General features: G+C 43.3%; 1 protein-coding gene across 8 annotated transcripts in view; it reads right to left on the minus strand.

The window, feature by feature from the left end:
• The window catches only part of IMMP2L (inner mitochondrial membrane peptidase subunit 2), a 399170-nt gene that overhangs the window by 138013 nt on the left and 243264 nt on the right, over window positions 1–17893 (minus strand). Inside the window, exon 1 of one of the 8 annotated variants that reach the window (XR_015061554.1) lies at window positions 12411–14253. The exons of 6 other annotated variants lie outside the window; for them this stretch is intronic. Coding sequence is in view for 1 of the 2 variants with exons in the window: in XM_085894670.1 (XP_085750796.1) it covers window positions 12411–12673 (263 nt within the window). In the remaining variant the exon portion in view is untranslated. Of the gene's footprint in view, window positions 1–12410; window positions 14254–17893 lie in introns of those variants that run through there. One more of the 8 variants, XM_085894670.1, reaches the window with a different exon arrangement.

Raw genomic sequence — 17893 nt, forward strand, 5'->3', positions numbered from 1 at the left:
CTGACGCAACCCTGGACGCCTCTTACGACACAGGGATAAGGATTGGGTTCCGCCACGATTCCAGGCTGCCCTACACCCTCTCATAGCGTGGCCCAGCGCAGGGCTCCCATCCTCAAGCAATCCTCCAACCCAAGCCTCCGAGTAGCCGGATTACAGGCGCACGTCACTACGCCCGGTATAAAATGGTAAACTTGGATATATATTTAATTAGCATCTGCATGTAAGACCTGCCTGCAGCTTTCGTTAGTGGATATTAAAAATACCACTGTGTCCTTCCTGAAGAGCAAGCCAGTCATTGCCAGCACTGTGAACAAATTACAAGTTCCTGCTCTAATCTACAGGGGACACTGCATCAGCGGCAATGTCGTGCTCCAACCAAATGACCACTGCAAAGTGCTACATACGAAGAATGAAGAATAAGAAGAGTAGGATGAAGAAAAAGCAGCCAAAATGGAAGAGAAAGGAGGGACATCGCACCAATATCATGGCAGTGGGAACACGGGGAAAAACATTTGAGAGAATCTCACTTAGCGGAGGGAACAGCCAAAACAGGGGTATTTGGATTAGTGAGCAAAAGAGGGATTGGTAGGGATGGGTTTGGGACGAGGGCTGGGCCGAACAGCAAAAATATCACGAAAATATTTTATGCTTTTTCACCGATATGCATCATGACTCCATTTTTGAAAGGAAAAGAAGAGGCACATACTCCATTGATGGAACGGACCATTTTTCATCATGCTTTGAAAAATGGAGAAACTCAAGAACGATCGGATTGCAAGTGAGCCTGGTGTTGGCTTGCCAATCTACTTATTTTGTATGCAGCAAAAGCTGTGAGGTTGCATCATTGACTCGAGGGTACGGCTGTACCACTGATGCAATGCCCTCTGTAGTTTGGACAGGAATTTGCAACTTGGCTATGGTGCCGGCGATAGCTCGCTTTCTCTTCCCGAAGGACACCATGGGATCTTTAACCGGCAGATGGGACGCCTGCTTAACGTCCACCCGAGGGATGACACACCCATTGATGAATCATCCTGCCTGTGAAACACCAGGATGACTGTTTATAGCTCAGTCGAGATTCAAATGTAGGGAAGACAGCTTAGAGGTGAGTGTGTATACCTCTAGGCCATCCTGTCAGCCCCTCGATCTACTTCGGACAGAAGAACGCTGGCATGCATGAGTTGTGGAGAGACTTCCGGTTGCAGGTAGAAATGGTAAGCTGCTTGTGAGCAATCCTCTCACATCAAGGAAAGAACTTTGAGGAGGAGAGTTGTAGGCACGATGGGATGCACTGATGGGAATATAGAAGAGTTATTCGAGGACGTAATCCTAGGCATTGCCAAGGTATCTCTATGAAGTTGGCTCGAGTGTAAGAGAGACGTTGTTATTGCAGGTCAGTCCAGTCTGTCTTGTTGGCTTGCCAGATGCTGGCTTGGGGTGGGGGTGGGGGAGGAGGGGAAGGGCAGCAGAGGAAGAAACAAGAGTGATTACAATGGAAGTTATTAATGATAAGGTCCAGCAGGGAATCAGAGCAATCATAGAGTACCGCAATTTACATGTCCTGAGTTGCAGACGTGTTTCATCTTGTACACTGCCCAATATTATAACATATTTATTGGTTGCACCCATACCCATTTACTTTTTCAGAAGGTAAAAAATAAAACAAATAAAAAGCATGAAGTCTGTTATTTTAACATTACAATATTTAAGGTTCTCATTGAAACCCTATGTCTGAAACGAGTGCTGAACTCCAGAAAATTTCAATCCTCTTGATACCAATGTACTTTTCCCTCGACACCTCAATAGCTATAATACATGAATTAAATTCATCATTTCTATTCAAAAACACTCACTTTTTTTAACCCTTTGTGGCAGCATCCAGCATTCTTGACTTTGCAGCACACAATTTTGACCAAAGCAGCCTGATCTGCTTTCCAAGCAAATACAAGTTTTCTGCCGAGGATAAAACCGTGTACATAACATGACATAAACATGGTCACATTGCCGTGAAAAGGCTCAACCAATAAGGCTAACCATAAAATGAACAGACCTCTGTATCCCAATTTCACATTCCTTTTTATCTGCAGCTATGGGCACTTACTGTATAATTTCATGTCCATTGACAAGTGCAATTGAAAGCATTTTCCAGGAGACAAGATCAAAAAAAAGAAACAGACAGAAGTAAGAATCTGGGGTAAACGAGGCACGGATACCAGCCTTTCAGGTCCGAAGTCCAATGACAAACATATCACAAATCCAACCGGACTACAACGGCATACATCAGGCTGAACCGTTTACGTTTTGTATCCTACTGATAGGCCGGGTCCGAATCTTAACCAAAATCGAATCAGTTTGTCATGGTCACACTCTCAACCTGTCTACCATACTTTGTCGGAATCCGTCTATAACTGTTTGAGATATCTCGCTCACAGACAGATAGGCAGACAAGACAGACATTGGTGAAAACATATTCTCCGTCCACCATCGGTGGCGGAGGTAAAAATCAAGGCCAACAAGCTCAAATGAGCTAATATCCTCGTCCTCTTAATGATGATGTCATAAAAACGAATATGACGTCATTGTGATATATCAGGTTTGCGATAAATTAAATTATCTGTGCTAATGCCCGGCTTGATTCCCGCAAACAAAATTCAAACAGCTTTCCTAGTTTCGGAGATAATGTTTTAGGCGATTTCCATTAGCGGCGATATTATGACGTCAACTTTTTTTTCTAGGAAGAATTTCCAAAATCGGAGATGGTTACTGTCTGCGCAGGGTATTTTTACACATATATGCCAAGTTTCAGGAAGTTTCGATGAAAACTGTGGGCTGTGAAACAAAAAAGTCCACAAGAACAACAACGTGAGTCAGACTTAGAGATCATCCAGGAGGATCTAAAAATCAGATGTTAAATGTTTCAAATGGACAAAGCACAGGCTGGACGTGTCAAAAGATCTCGTTATGTCTGTTTTGATACATCGCCGTATAGTATTACATTTTAACCTATTTAGGAACAATTTTTATACCATTTTAAGCTATCGGATTCTTCATCAGCCCTAATAGAGTGAAGATATGATTTGGAGCAGTTCGATTGATATTTGTTGCTTGGTATTTGGCCTTTTTGTAAAACATAATTCCTTTTACTCAAACATGACATCAGATCTGGTTCGTCCCCTATCTCCCCCCCCCCCCAGGTTTCCACAGGGCTCACACAGTCCACCATCAACCCCCTTTTGTTTAAACTACCTAAATCTAGGATCAATACTCACCCCCACTCATTTATTCATCTTCCTTCCCGCTTGTGGAACCAACCTCCACATTCTCTTCAATGTCATTCTTCCCTGCAGATCTTCATGACAGCCAATCACCACCCCAGATTATCCCCCATCTGAAACGATGATGATCTTTTCTATCTCCGTTTAACTGCACCCTCTCCTCTCCCACAATTTTTTTTTCCAGTTTTTCCTTTCTGAGTGTTTGCTTCTGCTTCCATCTTGTCCATCCTGTGCGTCTTCCCTTACCCCTCATTCTTGACCACATCCCTTTTTTGTCCGTCTACGTCTATTTTGTCCCTCCCCCCTCCCCTCTTCTTCTGCTGTTCCTTTTGTACTATTGCATCCTGATCCATTCTGTGTTTAAGCTCTTCCACGAGCCTCGACCTTGTATACAAAAAGGCAAGGAAAAAAAAAAAAAAACGGTTCCATGTAAACAGCACTTTGACATGGGTGAGTCAGTCCTCATTGACGGGCTTAAATTTTACAGACAATGTTGGGTGATGGGCTCTCATCTGCCAAGTGGCAGAGTGAGCAAATAGGAATTGGTCTCAGATTGTCAAATTTGCAAATTGTGGAGAAAGGTCAGAGAAAGGTTTGTGCGTGCCGCAGCATCCCGGTGTTGCAGTAATGCAACGGTGCCGAGAGGAGTTTTCTGGAGAGGGCAGTGGGGTGCCAGGAAGAGATTGTATTGCTGCCTTTGTTATTTGTTTGTAAAGGGGTTTCAAACAAGCATGCACAGCCCTGTGGAAATTTACCTTATTGGTGCAATTGCCCTGAGTACCATCGATGACCCCCATCAAACAGCCAGGAATCCACAACCCGAAAGGTAAAGCCGTGTTCTCATATATATATATATATATGTATATATATTTTTTCATTTTTATACATGCCCGAGGCTCATGAAAGAGCGATGACAGAACATAATCAGAGCACAACACAAAATAGGGAACAGCAGGAAAAAGGAGAAAACACCAATTGCAGGGCAGAGGCAGAAAGTAGATGGAGATGGACAAACAAGGGATGCAGGTAACAACAAGGGGTTGGGGAGAACACAAAGGGTGAACAATATGGATAGGCTTCATAAGCAAAATTTTGGGAGGGGCACAGGTGTAGAAAAGGTCATGATTTTGGATGGGAGATGACTCGAGATGGTGGTGAACAGCTGTCTTGAAGACCTGGAGGGAAGAGTGAGATTGAAGAGAGTATGGAAGGTGGTTCCACAGGTGGGGAAAGAGAGTAATGAGTTAGTGGAGGCGAGAAGTGATTCTGGATTTAGGCAATTTCACCAGGAGAGGGCTGCTGGTGGAACACGTGCATCCTGCAGATACCTGGGGGGACGGGGAGGGGGGCGACAGAGCCCGGAGAGGGCAGAAGGTGGAAGAAGAGAGAGACCACCAAACTGTCGGCGATGGCGAAGTGATAGGCCCATAGACTCAGCTTCATTGGGAGAGATCCCAATGATATTGAAAGTCTTTGTTTCCACAGTATCAAACTGAGCAAGATGCGAGGCAGGGGAGCCAGCCCTGAGGGAAGAGCAGTACTCCATCAAGCTGTGGATGAAAGCCTTGTAGGTGGATAGGAACTTAGGTGTGCCAAGGAAGGACTTTGCACAACAGAGGATGCCTAGTCAGCATCTGGCTTTGGAGGCCAACTTTTAAATGTGGCTTGCCCAAGGGAGATCATGGCTGAGAGTGAGATCCAGGAGTTTTAGTGACTGAACCTCTTCGAGAGGGTTGTTGAGAAAGCAGATTTGGGGGGGGGGGTGGGGAATTGCAGTATGGTCGTTTCAGAGAGAGAGAGAGATATTGAGTGAGTGACATTTCTCAGGATTGGAAGACATATTCCAAGTGCTTGATCAGTTTGTGATTTTTGTCAAGGTCTGAGGAGAAGGAAGATTCTGCTTCCTGTCTATCAGAAGGATGAGAGATCTCACGGCAGAGAGTGGAGTCATCAGCAAAGAGATAGAGAGGATTTTGCAGAGTCAGTGACATCATTGATGACGATCAGGATAAAATCGAGCCGAGAACACTCCCTTGGGGTACTCCAGCTTTGACAGGGAGAGGAGAAGAAGGGGTTGCGTTGAGAGCCATATTTTGGTTACGAGAGTGGAGGAAGTCAGTAATCCAAGAGTAGAGTTGGCTTTGGATTCCATAGGCAGAGAGTTTGGAGAGCAAGGCAGGATGCCACGCTATTGAAAGCTCGTGATATATCCAGAGAGTTAGCCCTGATCTCATGTCTGATATTGAAGGCCTCCACCATTCTTGGGAGAGTCGAAGCAGCATATCCAAGGTGGAGTGACCTTGTCTGAATCTGAACTGATGATCTAAGATGAGGCTGTTGGAAAAAAGAAAGTATTAAATAAAAACTGCGATGATGTATTCCATGACCTTGCTGATGATTGGAAGTAAGCTAATTGGTCTGTAGCTAAGGGGATCTGTTTTTGCACCTGTTCATGTAAATGACAGGGTGAGAGCAGAGAGAGGAAGTGCAAGAGCAGTAGAGCAGGTTTTTAGGACGCATAAGCTGATGCCATCCGGTCCAGTTGCAGAGTCAGAGTCGAGGGTTGTCAGAAACTATTCCACCTTTACAGGTGAAAAAGACAGAATCCAGGAGCAGCTGGGTATGACTGGGAAGGATTGGTGCAGAGAGCGATGAGTTAGGAACACAAGATTTTGAAGCAAACACAGAATTGAGACGTTTGGTCTTCTCATGAGCAGAGTCGGCTGTGGTGCCATTTGAAATGAGGGAAGAGAGAGAGAGAGAGGGGGAGCATACACCAGAGACTGACTTGACAAGGGACCACCAGGTTTTAGAGGAGGTAGACGAGCACACAAGTTCATAAATAAGGTCCTCAGTGAAGGTGATGCAACTGTTTACCCGAGTGAATTCCTGACCTCACTCGATCCCTCCGGCTTCCCACCACACAATCATGAGCTCAAAGTTGGTGTGCCTATCATGTGCCATAGAAATATTGATCATCCACAATTAGTCAATGGTACCGAAGGCATTGTAAAACAGTTACTGGAACACTGTATTGAATCTATTATTATCAAGGATCAATATAAAGGCAACGATGTTTAATTCCAAGAATTCCAATTAAAAACAACGAGTTCCGACTTTTCCTTCCTATATTCATGAGGAGACGATTTCTTGTGTCAAGGCCAATCTCTCAAAGTTGTTCATCTTAACCTGACATTGTTTTGCTTCTCCCATGGACAATTATCTGTTAGTTGCTCTAAAGTATGTACAGCAGTTAAGGTATCACCTTTTGATAGAAGCATTAAGCTTTTGGGATATATGTAATGAAAAAAATATGCTGAAGTTGAGCCGGTTGCTCGGCTCGAGTTGCGAATGGTGGCTTCTTCTTCTTCTTCTTCTTCTTCTTCTTCTTCTTCTTCTTGGTTCGTGGAGCTCTTTGTTCTCCATTTTGGTTCCCGGCTTAGTGCGACTGATCGGCCTCTTCTTGGAGGTGGTTCCTCGGGGAAGCGACACATCGACGGGAAGGATAGGCGCCTCGTCTCACCAGCACGTGTCGAGAAGCGCGGGAGAATTCGCGGGAGCTCGGGAAGGATCGCAGCTCATGGCGATTGGGTCGAGCTCGCTCTCGCTGGAGGTCTGAACAACTTGAAGACCACACGAGGTGGAGAGGTTCGAGATAGGTTCTGGGTTTCAGCTCACCTGTCCTCCGAGCTGGAGCTCATTATTAAAGGCCTCTGCCACCATTTCTTGAGTGTGTGTGTGTGCGTACGTGTGTCCGTGGGCCCGTCTAATAAGTAGGAACTGCTGTTAAGTGCAAGTGACTGTACATAATAAGTAGACGGTTGTAGTCTTTGTCTTGCTTGCGTCTTGTCCCTACCCCCATTCATTGCATGCTTGTATATATCTACATTGCTTCTTTGACCGTATATGGGTGCAAATAAATGTTCTTGTGTGAATGTAAACCTGTTCGTTGCGTACATTCCCTCATTGAACTGCCGTATTGAGATCGGAATAAATAGTTGGTTTCTTAATAACCAATAAGAGAATCGGGTCCGATGGGCTTGGCGATAATCCGCTCAGCAATCGCGAACGGAGCGAGCGGCTTAAGCGGATCGTTTCCGTACGAGTTCCGTCGAGGTGTAAATCCCCGGCATTTCTGTCTGCGTGCATACTTAGGTAAATCGATAGTTCGGCGATCGGACCCTGTCACACGTGGACAGAAAAGCTGGCTGATCTACGGTGTGGTTAAAAACACACCCGTGGTTAGTTTTTGGCGTTGATCCGGAAAGCCGCGACTAGATTGTTCGTTCGGTGGGCGAAGCGGCCGCTATTAGCTAAACGCGGTCGCTCGCACGCCGACGGGCGGGAAATCTACAACAATATTATACCTGAGTTTCAGTATAGGTCAACCCTGCTGAGATACATGGAAGATTACAGTGACTGATGAAGCTCATACATTGTTTCAGGTATATTATTCCTATCATAGTGAAGTACCACACATATTACTCTGCCATGCAGTGTATATAGTTATATATGAATCTGCATGCTATGTGATGGTCTTGTTTTTCTCGACACCTATGATCACCTGAGTCACGTCACATCCCATGTTTCCCATGAGCCTATAATTACTTGGCTACCAGCTATCACTGCATTGTTGCCACTCTTCATATAAAGTGCACAATCCTGTGCCATGACAGCAATAAACAAGGCCACCCGAAAAGTCAATCCAGGACAAACTCCTGTCATTGAATTGGATCAGCCATTGTTTGCAATCGCAAAAGAGATTCAAAGGGATAAAACGAGTCCATACAATGACAACTACATCATAATGTTAGGTTGTCTTCATATCGAGATAGTCGTGCTGAAAATTATTCGTGGGTAGTTGGACCATCGTGGATGGGATGGAGTAATTGTGCAAGCTGGCTTAACAACACCCAGGAAAGCCAATGCAGTCTTGAGAGCCAGCCATGTCACTCGTTTACGATATGCACACCAGGCCACTGCTGCTGCATTGTACATCTTGCAAAAGATGGCGTACCAAAGCAGTGAGGGTGATGAAAATTATGAATATGCGGATAGGGTTGGATTCCAGACATGATGTGAAGAAGAATGTGAACAGCATTCACAGTTTAAGTACTGGGTGATGGTTTTGGAACTCAAACTGTTGCTTTTGAACTATGTACATGCTCTTCATGTGAGTTACCGATCATTTCTATTCCACATATAACAAGTTACAAGTCTACTAAATTGCATGTTTCTGGCATCTTGAGAACATAACTAAATTAGCTAGTTGTTATATATTTGGTGGCCATCTTGGAAATGGAGGCCATTTTGATGGAGTTCTCATTGGTTGTTTTTCTGAGTAACAATCATTTCTAATTCTACACATAATAAAGTACATTTCCACTAAATTTCATGCTTATATCATGATTTGAACAATTAAGGTAAATTTGACCGGCGAACCGCTGTACGACAAAATATGTTTCAGGATGGAATATTTTCATTTTTACACTGAGTGGTAAGATGAAAAATATAGCGTACCCAGAAGTTTTACATTAATCCTTTTCCAAGTATTTAAATAAACTTCCCATTCTAAATTAAACATTACTGTCGAAACATGTGTCTATAGAAAGTCTACACCCCCTTTCAAAATTTTCACCTTTTGTTGCTTTACAGCCTGAAATCAAATCAGACTTTTTCCACCTTTATTTACACACAACCCACAACTTCCACGTGAAAAACAAATTCGACAGATTCCAGAAAATTAATTAAAAAGACAAAATTAGAATATCTTGGTTCGATAAGTGTCCAGCTGCCTTATAATAGCAATTGCAAATTAGCTCAGGTGTAACAATCACCTTCAAAATCATACACCAAGTTAATTGGCCTCCACCTGTGTTAAATTGTAGTGATTCTGATTATTTCAGAATAAAATCAGCTGTTCCTATCGGTTTTCTCTGCTGGGTAGTGCATTTCACAGCAAAGACTCAACCATGAAACCCAAGGAGCTTTCAAAAGACCTCCGGGATAAAGTTGTGGAAAGGCACAGATCAGGGGATGGGTATAAAAATATTTCAACAGCATTAAATATTTTTTGGAGCACAATCAAGACAATCATTAAGAAGCGGAAAGAGTATGGTACCACCAAGACCCTGCCGAGATCAGGCCAACCCTCCAAACTGAATGACCAGGCAAGGAGGAGAGTGATCAGAGATGCCACCAAGAGGCCAACGGCAACTTTTATAGAGCTACATGCCTTTATGGCAAAGAATGGTCAAGATGTGATTGTGACAACAATATCCCAAGCACTCCACAAATCTGGCCTGAACGGAAGGGTGGCAAGAAGGAAGCCATTACTCAAAAAAAAGCACACTTTGAGTCCCATTTTAGGAATGCAAAAATCCACTCCGGATATTCTGATGCCATGAGGAAAAAAGTTTTGTGGTCTGACAAAACCTTGATGGAACTTTTTAGCCTAAATGCAAAACGTTAGGTTTGGTGCAAATCAAACACATCACATCACCCAAAGAACACCATCCCTACTGTGAAGCATGGTGGTAGCAGCATCATGTTATGTAGATGTTTCTCATCAGCAGGGACTCAGGCACTTGGCAGGCTTGAAGTGAAAATTGATGGAGCGAAATACAGAAAAATTTGAGAGGAAAATATGCTGCCCTCTGCAAGAAAGCTGAAATTGGGACAGAAGTTCACCTTTCAGAATGACAATGACCCAAAACACACAGCCAAAGATACACTGGAGTGATGAATGAACGAAAAGATAAATGTCCTTGAGTGGCCCAGTCAGAGCCCAGACCTAAATCCAATCCAAAATCTGCGGCATGACTTGAAGATCGCTGCCCATCAACGGTCCCCATGCAACTTGACTGAGCTTGAACAATTTTGTGCAGAAGAATGGGCAAATATTGCCCAATTAAGGTGTGTAAAGTTGGTCGAGACCTATCCCAATAGACTCACAGCTGTAATTGCTGTCAAAGGTGCTTCCACGAAGTATTAGTTCAAGGGGGGGGGGGTTGGATACTTGTCCAACCAAGATAGTCTACTTCAATATTTTAAATAAATTTTCTGAAATTTGTAGAATTTATTTTTCACTTGGAAGTTGTGGGTTACGATATGTAAGTAAATGTGGAAAAATTCTGATTTTATGCAATTTAATTCCAGGCTATAAGGCCTGCAAATGATATGAGAACTGCCTGCAAAAGGCTGCAAAAGAACTGCCTGCCTGCAAAAGTGTATGCCCCGGTTAGAATAGGTGTACCATATCCCTGTGTGTCGTAAGAGGTGACCAGGGTTGCGTCAGGAAGGGCATCCGGTGTAAAAACCTATGCCAAATCATTATGCGGACAACAAAACAAATTTCCATACCGGATCGGTCGAGGCCCGAGTTTTACCAACAACCGCCACCGGTATCGGTGGTCAGCAGGGTACCAGTGGAAATTGTGCTACTGCTGGGCGAAGGAGGAGAAGGAGACGGGGAAGGCGAGTCCGGAGGCAGTGGGAGAGGGGGAAGGGTAGAAGTGTGGAGGTGAGAGTCGGAACTCTGAATGTTAGGACGATGACTGGCAAAGGGCGAGAGATGGCTGATATGATGGAGAGAAGAAAGGTGGACATACTGTGTGTACAAGAGACCAAGTGGATGGGGAGTAAGGCTAGGAGCATTGGAAGTGGTTTCAAACTGTTCTACCATGGTGTGGATGGGAGGAGAAATGATGTCGGGGTAATCCTAAAGGAAGATTATGTCAAGAGGGTATTGGAGGTGAGGAGAGTGTCTGACTGAGTGATGAATGTGACGTTGGAAATTGAAGGGGTGATGATGAATGTCATCAGTGCATATGCACTGCATATGGGGTGTGAGATGGAATATAAAGAAGATTTCTGGAGTGAGTTAGATGAAGTGGTGGAGAGTGTATCCAAGGATGAAAGAGTGGTGATTGGAGCAGATTTCAATGGGCATGTTTGGGGAAGGGAATAAAGAGGATGAGGAGGTGATGAGTAGGTACGGTCTCAACAAGAGAAATGTGGAAGGGCAAATGGTGGTAGAGTTTGCAAAAAGAATGGAAATGGCAGTGGTAAATACGTATTTCAAGAAGGAGGAACACAGGGTGATGTACAAGAGTGGAGGAAAGTGCACACAAATGGATTACATCTAAAGCTGGAGATGCAACCTGAAAGAGATTAGAGACTGTAAGGTGGTGGCAGGGGAGAGTGTAGCCCGACAGCATCGATTGGTGGTCTGTAGGATGATTTTGGAGGTGAGGTTGAGGAAGAGAGTGAGGGCTGAACCAAGGACCAGATGGTGGAAGCTGAAGGAGGAAGACTGTTGCGTGGAATTTAGGGAGGAGGCGAGACAGGTGTTGGATGGTGGTAAAGATGGGTGGGATGATTGGGCAACTACAGCAGAAGTGGTGAGAGAGATAGCTCGGAAGGTACTTGGTGTGACATCTGGACAAAGGAAGGAAGATAAGCAGACTTGGTCGTGGAACGAGGAATTACAGGAAAGTATAAGGAAGAAGGGGTTGGCGAAAAAGAAATGGGATAGTCAGAGAGATGAAGAAAGTAGGCAGGAGTACAAGGAGTGGTGGCGAAAGGCAAAGAGAGAGGTGGCAAAGGCTAAGAAAAAGGCATATGACGAGTTGTATGAGAAGTTGGATACAAAAGAAGGGGAAAAGGAGGAGTAAGGAAAAAAAATGAAAAATTGTTAACTGACTCACTGCCTGATTGACTGATTTCAGGACATCGTTATGGTTATAAGGACATACTCGAATCCGTCGTCAATGAGCTAAAAACATCAGGCTATCTTGACTAAATCTAAATCTGGTGACTATACACAAAATCCACTTTGCACACCTGCAAAAAGTAAGAGGATATCATCAGTATGGAAGAAGTTATTAAGAGTAAGTTCGGTACCATTTTTTTTCTGGTGACGCTATACGTAATCAAGGAATTATATACAGTAAGTCCTCGCTTTTCGCAAGGGTTGCGTTCCTGGAAAACCTTATGATAAGCGAAACTGTGTTAAACAAAACATATTTTCCCATAGAAACCAATGTGTCAAAGGGGGGATGTGTTTTTGGCTTGAAATTTTTTGGACATAAACACAAATAAACAAAACACACTCCTCGAGTAGTGGCGACTTACCCCAAGGCTGGAGGAACGGAGTTGATTGCGGTGGACAAGTCACACTTGCGGAGTGGCAGAATCGTCCCCCTCTTCACTTGACACTGTGCTGTCACTTTCTTCACCAGCGGGAACGGTCTCTTGGCAGCTGGTTGAAGGAGCATCCTGGATGGTGGATGGAGGTGGTGCTGCATCTTTTGGCTTGAAAAATGCATGGAGAGTGGGCTGGATGGCTTTCTTTTTCTTTGCTGCATAAAGTTCCTTGTAGCAACAAAGGACATCATTAACAACACAGCTAAAATCAGTGCTCCTTTCAAGATTTGGATCTTGCTCGATAACAAATTCTATGGCACTTTCAAACGAGCTGAGGATTTGGCTGAGGTTTTTCATGGTGAGATGCTCGGATGAAGGTGTCACAGCATCTTCTTCTTCCTCAAGAGCCCACTGCTGTTCCAACTCCATAAGATCTTCATTGCTTAAGGGTTCTGCATGAGACTCCAGTAAGTCATCCACGTCCTCTTCATCAACCTCTTCAAAACCAGCCTCCTGCGCCAGTTCTACAATTTGACTTGTAATCAACGGAACATCAGCAAACCCCGTGAAATTGTGGACACACTCAGGCCACACTTTCTTCCACACAGCGTTCATTGTGGAGGCACTCACCTCCGCCCATGAATCCTTAATGTTTTCCAAAGCCATTTTTATGTTGTATGTTCGCCAAAACTCCTTGATTGATAGCTTGTCCTTATCAGTTTTTTTGATAAGCTGCAGCATGGTATGCTTAACATAATAGGCTTTAAAAGCAGCAATAACTCCCTGATCCATAGGCTGTAAAAGTGAGGTAGTATTTGGTGGTAAAAATACTACCTGCATGTTTTCACACCAGTCTTCCATTTGCTGAGGATGGGCAGGAGCATTGTCTACAAGCAGCAAAGATTTGTTGTCAATGTTGTTCTCCTTGGAGTACTTCTCAACATGATTGGAGAAGTAATTGATCACGTAATCGTGGGTCAATGCCCCAGTCATCCAAGCCTTTGTATTTGACCGCCATATTCCGGGAAGTTGTGGCTTGAGGCAACCCTTTAGCGCTCGTGGGTTTTCAGAAACGTAAACAAGAAGCGGCTTGAGTTTTACATCCCCTTCTGCATTTCCACCGAGTAATAAGGTCAGCCTGTCCTTTGCTGCTTTAAACCCTGGAGCAGTCTTTTCTTCTCGTGCGATGTATCTACGGGAGGGCATTCTTTTCCAAAACAATCCAGTTTCGTCAATATTGTAGACTTGCTTCGGTGAGTAACCCTCCTCCTCAATCATCTTCTTCAACTTTGCTGGAAACTCTGATGCGGCAGCATGGTCCGCACTTGCTGCCTCACCGCTACACTTCAGGTTGTGGAGGTTGGCGCAATGACAAAACCTCATGAACCAGCCTCGGCTAGCTGTGAAGGTCTCTGCGCCTTCCCCTTTCCTTCAGGTTCCTGTTTCTTCTTTAAATCGTTCCACAAACGACGCGCTTTTTCTTGTATCACAGCAAGAGATAAAGGCATGCGACGTTTAGTTTGATCTTCTATCCACACACACATAATAAACGCTCCATGTTGTGCACGGCACCATCTCTCATTCTCGTTAGTGTCGTTGCACTCGAACTGGTCGCAATCTGTGATATTTTCTTTATCTTTGCCGAACTTTGAACGATCGAATGTAGAGTCGATGCAGCGATTGCTGCGCGCGGCCGATTTCCGTTGTCCCTTCACCTCGTTCATGTCTTTTAATTATATCCAATTTCACCTTCAATGTGACAGCCTTTCGTTGTCGCTTGAAACGAGGTGTGCTCGGCAAAAGACTTGGGGGTCGCTTGGGATTCATACTGGGAGGTATGCAGGCGAGCGTGAAGAGAATACGTACAGTACAGCATAAAGTACATGCGCAGTAAAGTGAAAGTGTGTTTATGCGCATCCTGTGTGATTGTTGTTTTTTGCAGGCAGTTTGAAACTTTTTTTTGCTATTTTCCTTGCAATGACATTACGATAGGCATAAAATGTTTGCGATAATTGAAAAATTAGTCATTAAAACTAAATTACGAATAATCGAAACTACGATATGCGAACTTCCGGTTAGCGAGGACTTACTGTATTCGAAAAAAAAAACCTCACAATGATGACTTCTAGAAAGAATTAATTGATAGAGAAAGTTTAAACAACCTGACAAAATCCATCCGATGCATTACGGTGATGTTGAAATTTGAGTGAGAACAATTCTAGATTTAAAAAAAATTTAATTTGAATGCATTTTAAGCACAGGTCCAAACCAAAGCACGAAACACAGATTCACAGTGAAGCGCAAGTTATTTTTGCTCGTTACATGTTTGCCTGAGTGAATTCCTAAACTCACTCAATCCTTCTGGCTTCCCATCACATAGTGAGCTCAAAGTTGGTGCGCTTGTCATGTGCCTTCGAAATATTGGTACGTTCCTTGACGTAAGGGATGACAAAAACTGAAATGGAACATTTTTCCAGAATCACCCTGGTGTTAAAAATGGAAAACATTTTTAGAGGCAACTAAAAATTTTTTTTCAAAGTTGGAAACAATATCACTTAAGAGCATCAACTCAGTCACATCTCAAATGTACATATGCCTATTAAAAGAGAGAATGAAGAATATAACAGAGCAAGCAAGACAACAAGCAACAAGTGAACAGAAATGAATGATTGCCAAACAAACCATTTCAAAAGACAAGAAGTAGAGATTACTGTGCAATATGCCAGATAAATGTGTGCGAGATAAAACCAAGCAAACATGTGGAAGTCGCTATTTTAACAAATATTGCAGGAATACATGTCAGAACTAGAGGGGGAGCACTCGGGAGAGTGCAAAACCTCCGCCGCCAATACTGCTGGGTCACTCAAGTGAACCTTATATCTTATTCATTAAATATGATGTCAACAGTGCTGAGTTATAGTTCTTTTCTCCAACATTTTTTTTTGGGGGGGGGGGGGGGGGGTGGAATCACTTAAAACATGTAAAAATGCAAAAAAAAAAGAAAAATCAAAATTTTGTTGAAAAAAAAGTTGCAAATTTTTTTTTTTCTCGAACAATTTTTTTTGGGGGGGGGGGTTGAAAATCACTTAAAACATGTAGAAATGCAAAAAAAAAATTACTTTTTTTTGGGAGGGGGTAACAATTTTTTGGGGGGGTTGGAAATCACTTAAAACATGTAAAAATGCAAAAAAAAATTTTCTCAAACAATTTTTTTGGGGGGGGGGTTGGAAATCACTTAAAATATGTAGAAATGCAAAAAAAAAAAATTTTCTCTAACAATTTTTTTTCGGGGGGGTAACAATTTTTTTGGGGGGTTGGATATCACTTAAAACATGTATAAATGCAAAAAAAAATAAATTCTCTATTTTTGGGGGGGGTAAAAAAAATTTGGGGGGGGGGGGTTGGAAATCACTAAAAACATGTAGAAATGCAAAAAAAAAAAATTTTTTTTCTCAAACAATTTTTTTTGGGGGGGGGGACCAAGTCCAAAATTTAATGGCATGAACCTTGGACCATACCTAACCCCCCACCAAGTTTCGCCGAAATCCGTCGAGGAGTTTTTCGGTAATACTGTTCACAAACAAACAAACAAACAAACAGAAAGGGGTGAAAACAGTAACCTCCATCCATCTTCGAAGATGGCGGAGGTTAATAAAAACATTAAACTCTATGAAAGCACCACTAAAGTAATACAACAGAAAACATTAATAAACTCGAAGGGCACTTGGTGGAGCCTCTGCCTCTGCCACGCAATGCCTGATCCATGAGAACATATCAGGCCCAATACATTTTTGAAAATTCATGCAATATATATTGTTTTTGGCCCTATACCGGATCTTCATCAAAATCAAATCAGTTTGTCCTTGTCACACAACCAACTTGTCCACCAAGTTTCATCCGAATCCATCCATAACATTTTGAGATATCGTGCTTATTATGGTTTAGCACTATCTCTCAATGGTGAACAATCACTTCAAAAATTATGGGATCCAGATCGGAATTCGGATCTTCACCAAAATTGAATCAATTCGTCCATGGCAGACACCCAAGCTGTCCAGCAAATTGCAGCCAAATCCATCCACAACTTTGTTAGAGATGTGAAATATCATTTTTCCCACATCTCTCAATGGTGACGAATCACTCAAAAAATTCTTGAATCTGAATATTCACCAAAAACTAAACTTTGTCCATGTCACACACACCCAACTTTGCCACCAAATTTCGTCCAAACTCATCCATAATTTTTTGAGATATCCTGCTCACAACAGACAGGCAGACAGGGTTGTAAACATTACCTCCATCTTCCTTCGGTGGTGGAGGTGACTAAAAAGAATCTCAAAATGCAAAGCCCGTCTGCAGCCGCTTTGTACTCAAACTAAACTTGATGAAAACAACAACTACATTAAAAAAAAAAATTACTATTGATTAACTAGTGTTCTCCATGTTCTCATAATATAGCTCTTCCACCAGCCTCGAATATATATATATATATATATATATATATATATATATATATATATATATATATATATATATATATATATATATATATGTGTATATATATATATATATATATAGTAACAGATTTCAGAATCTGGTCTGATGAATGCATCCACACATCCAGGTCCTCAGACAGTTATTTCCTTCAATGCATGTTCTGAGTATCCCCATCCCCATGCCTAATGGGATTTTAAATGTGATGCGTTGAGAAGGGTAAAGGATAGATCCCCTCTCTCATGGGAAGCTTTTTTCTTTACGACAGACACGTTTACACACATTTCCTTCACGAGCTCTGAAGCCCGCCATTATTTTTGATCAGCAACATTCTTTTACGAGCTCCGACGCCCACCTTTTTTGAGAGCACACGGGTCGTCATGGTAACCGTGAAAAAGTGGGGTGGGGTGAGCTTGGGGCGAACTGCGCCCGCGGAGACGGCCGCAGATATAAAACGAATTGGAGGTCCGTTCTGTGGAAAGCAGAGGCGAGAGAAGTGAAAGGAAAGCGGAGGCGAGAGAAGTAAAAGGGCGAGAGAAAGAGGAGGGAGAAGAGAACGAGAAAGAAAGCGAGAGTTGAGGCGGGTGAGGGAAGAAGCGAACCAGAGAGGAAGCATGCAAGCGAGGAAGTGTGCAAGCCCGCAAGTGAGCAAGCGAGCGTGTGGTATGCATGTGGGTGTGAGCAGCGCCACCAACAAGTGGGGCAAGGGTCGGTCACCAACAACACCAGGGTCTCAACCTGTGACAGAAGATCTCGGTGCCCTCCAGACGTCGACTGGCATTCAAGGCTGTTTGCACGAGGGTGCACGGCAAGGCTGGGTGCTGGCAACGGACGTGACACGCACGCACACATTTCAGGACGTTTTCACTTCACGGACGACTACTCTCTGGTGAGGGAGACGATTCCTCTCCCCCCACCCCCCCGAATGATCCGTTGGGTGCCCATGTCTGTATTTAGCTCTAAGTAAGTGAACCCCC

Source organism: Eptatretus burgeri, chromosome 9 (genome assembly GCF_056783735.1).
Source record: "Eptatretus burgeri isolate ZD-2024b chromosome 9, Ebu_testis_v1, whole genome shotgun sequence".
NCBI classification, from domain to species: Eukaryota; Metazoa; Chordata; class Myxini; order Myxiniformes; family Myxinidae; genus Eptatretus; species Eptatretus burgeri.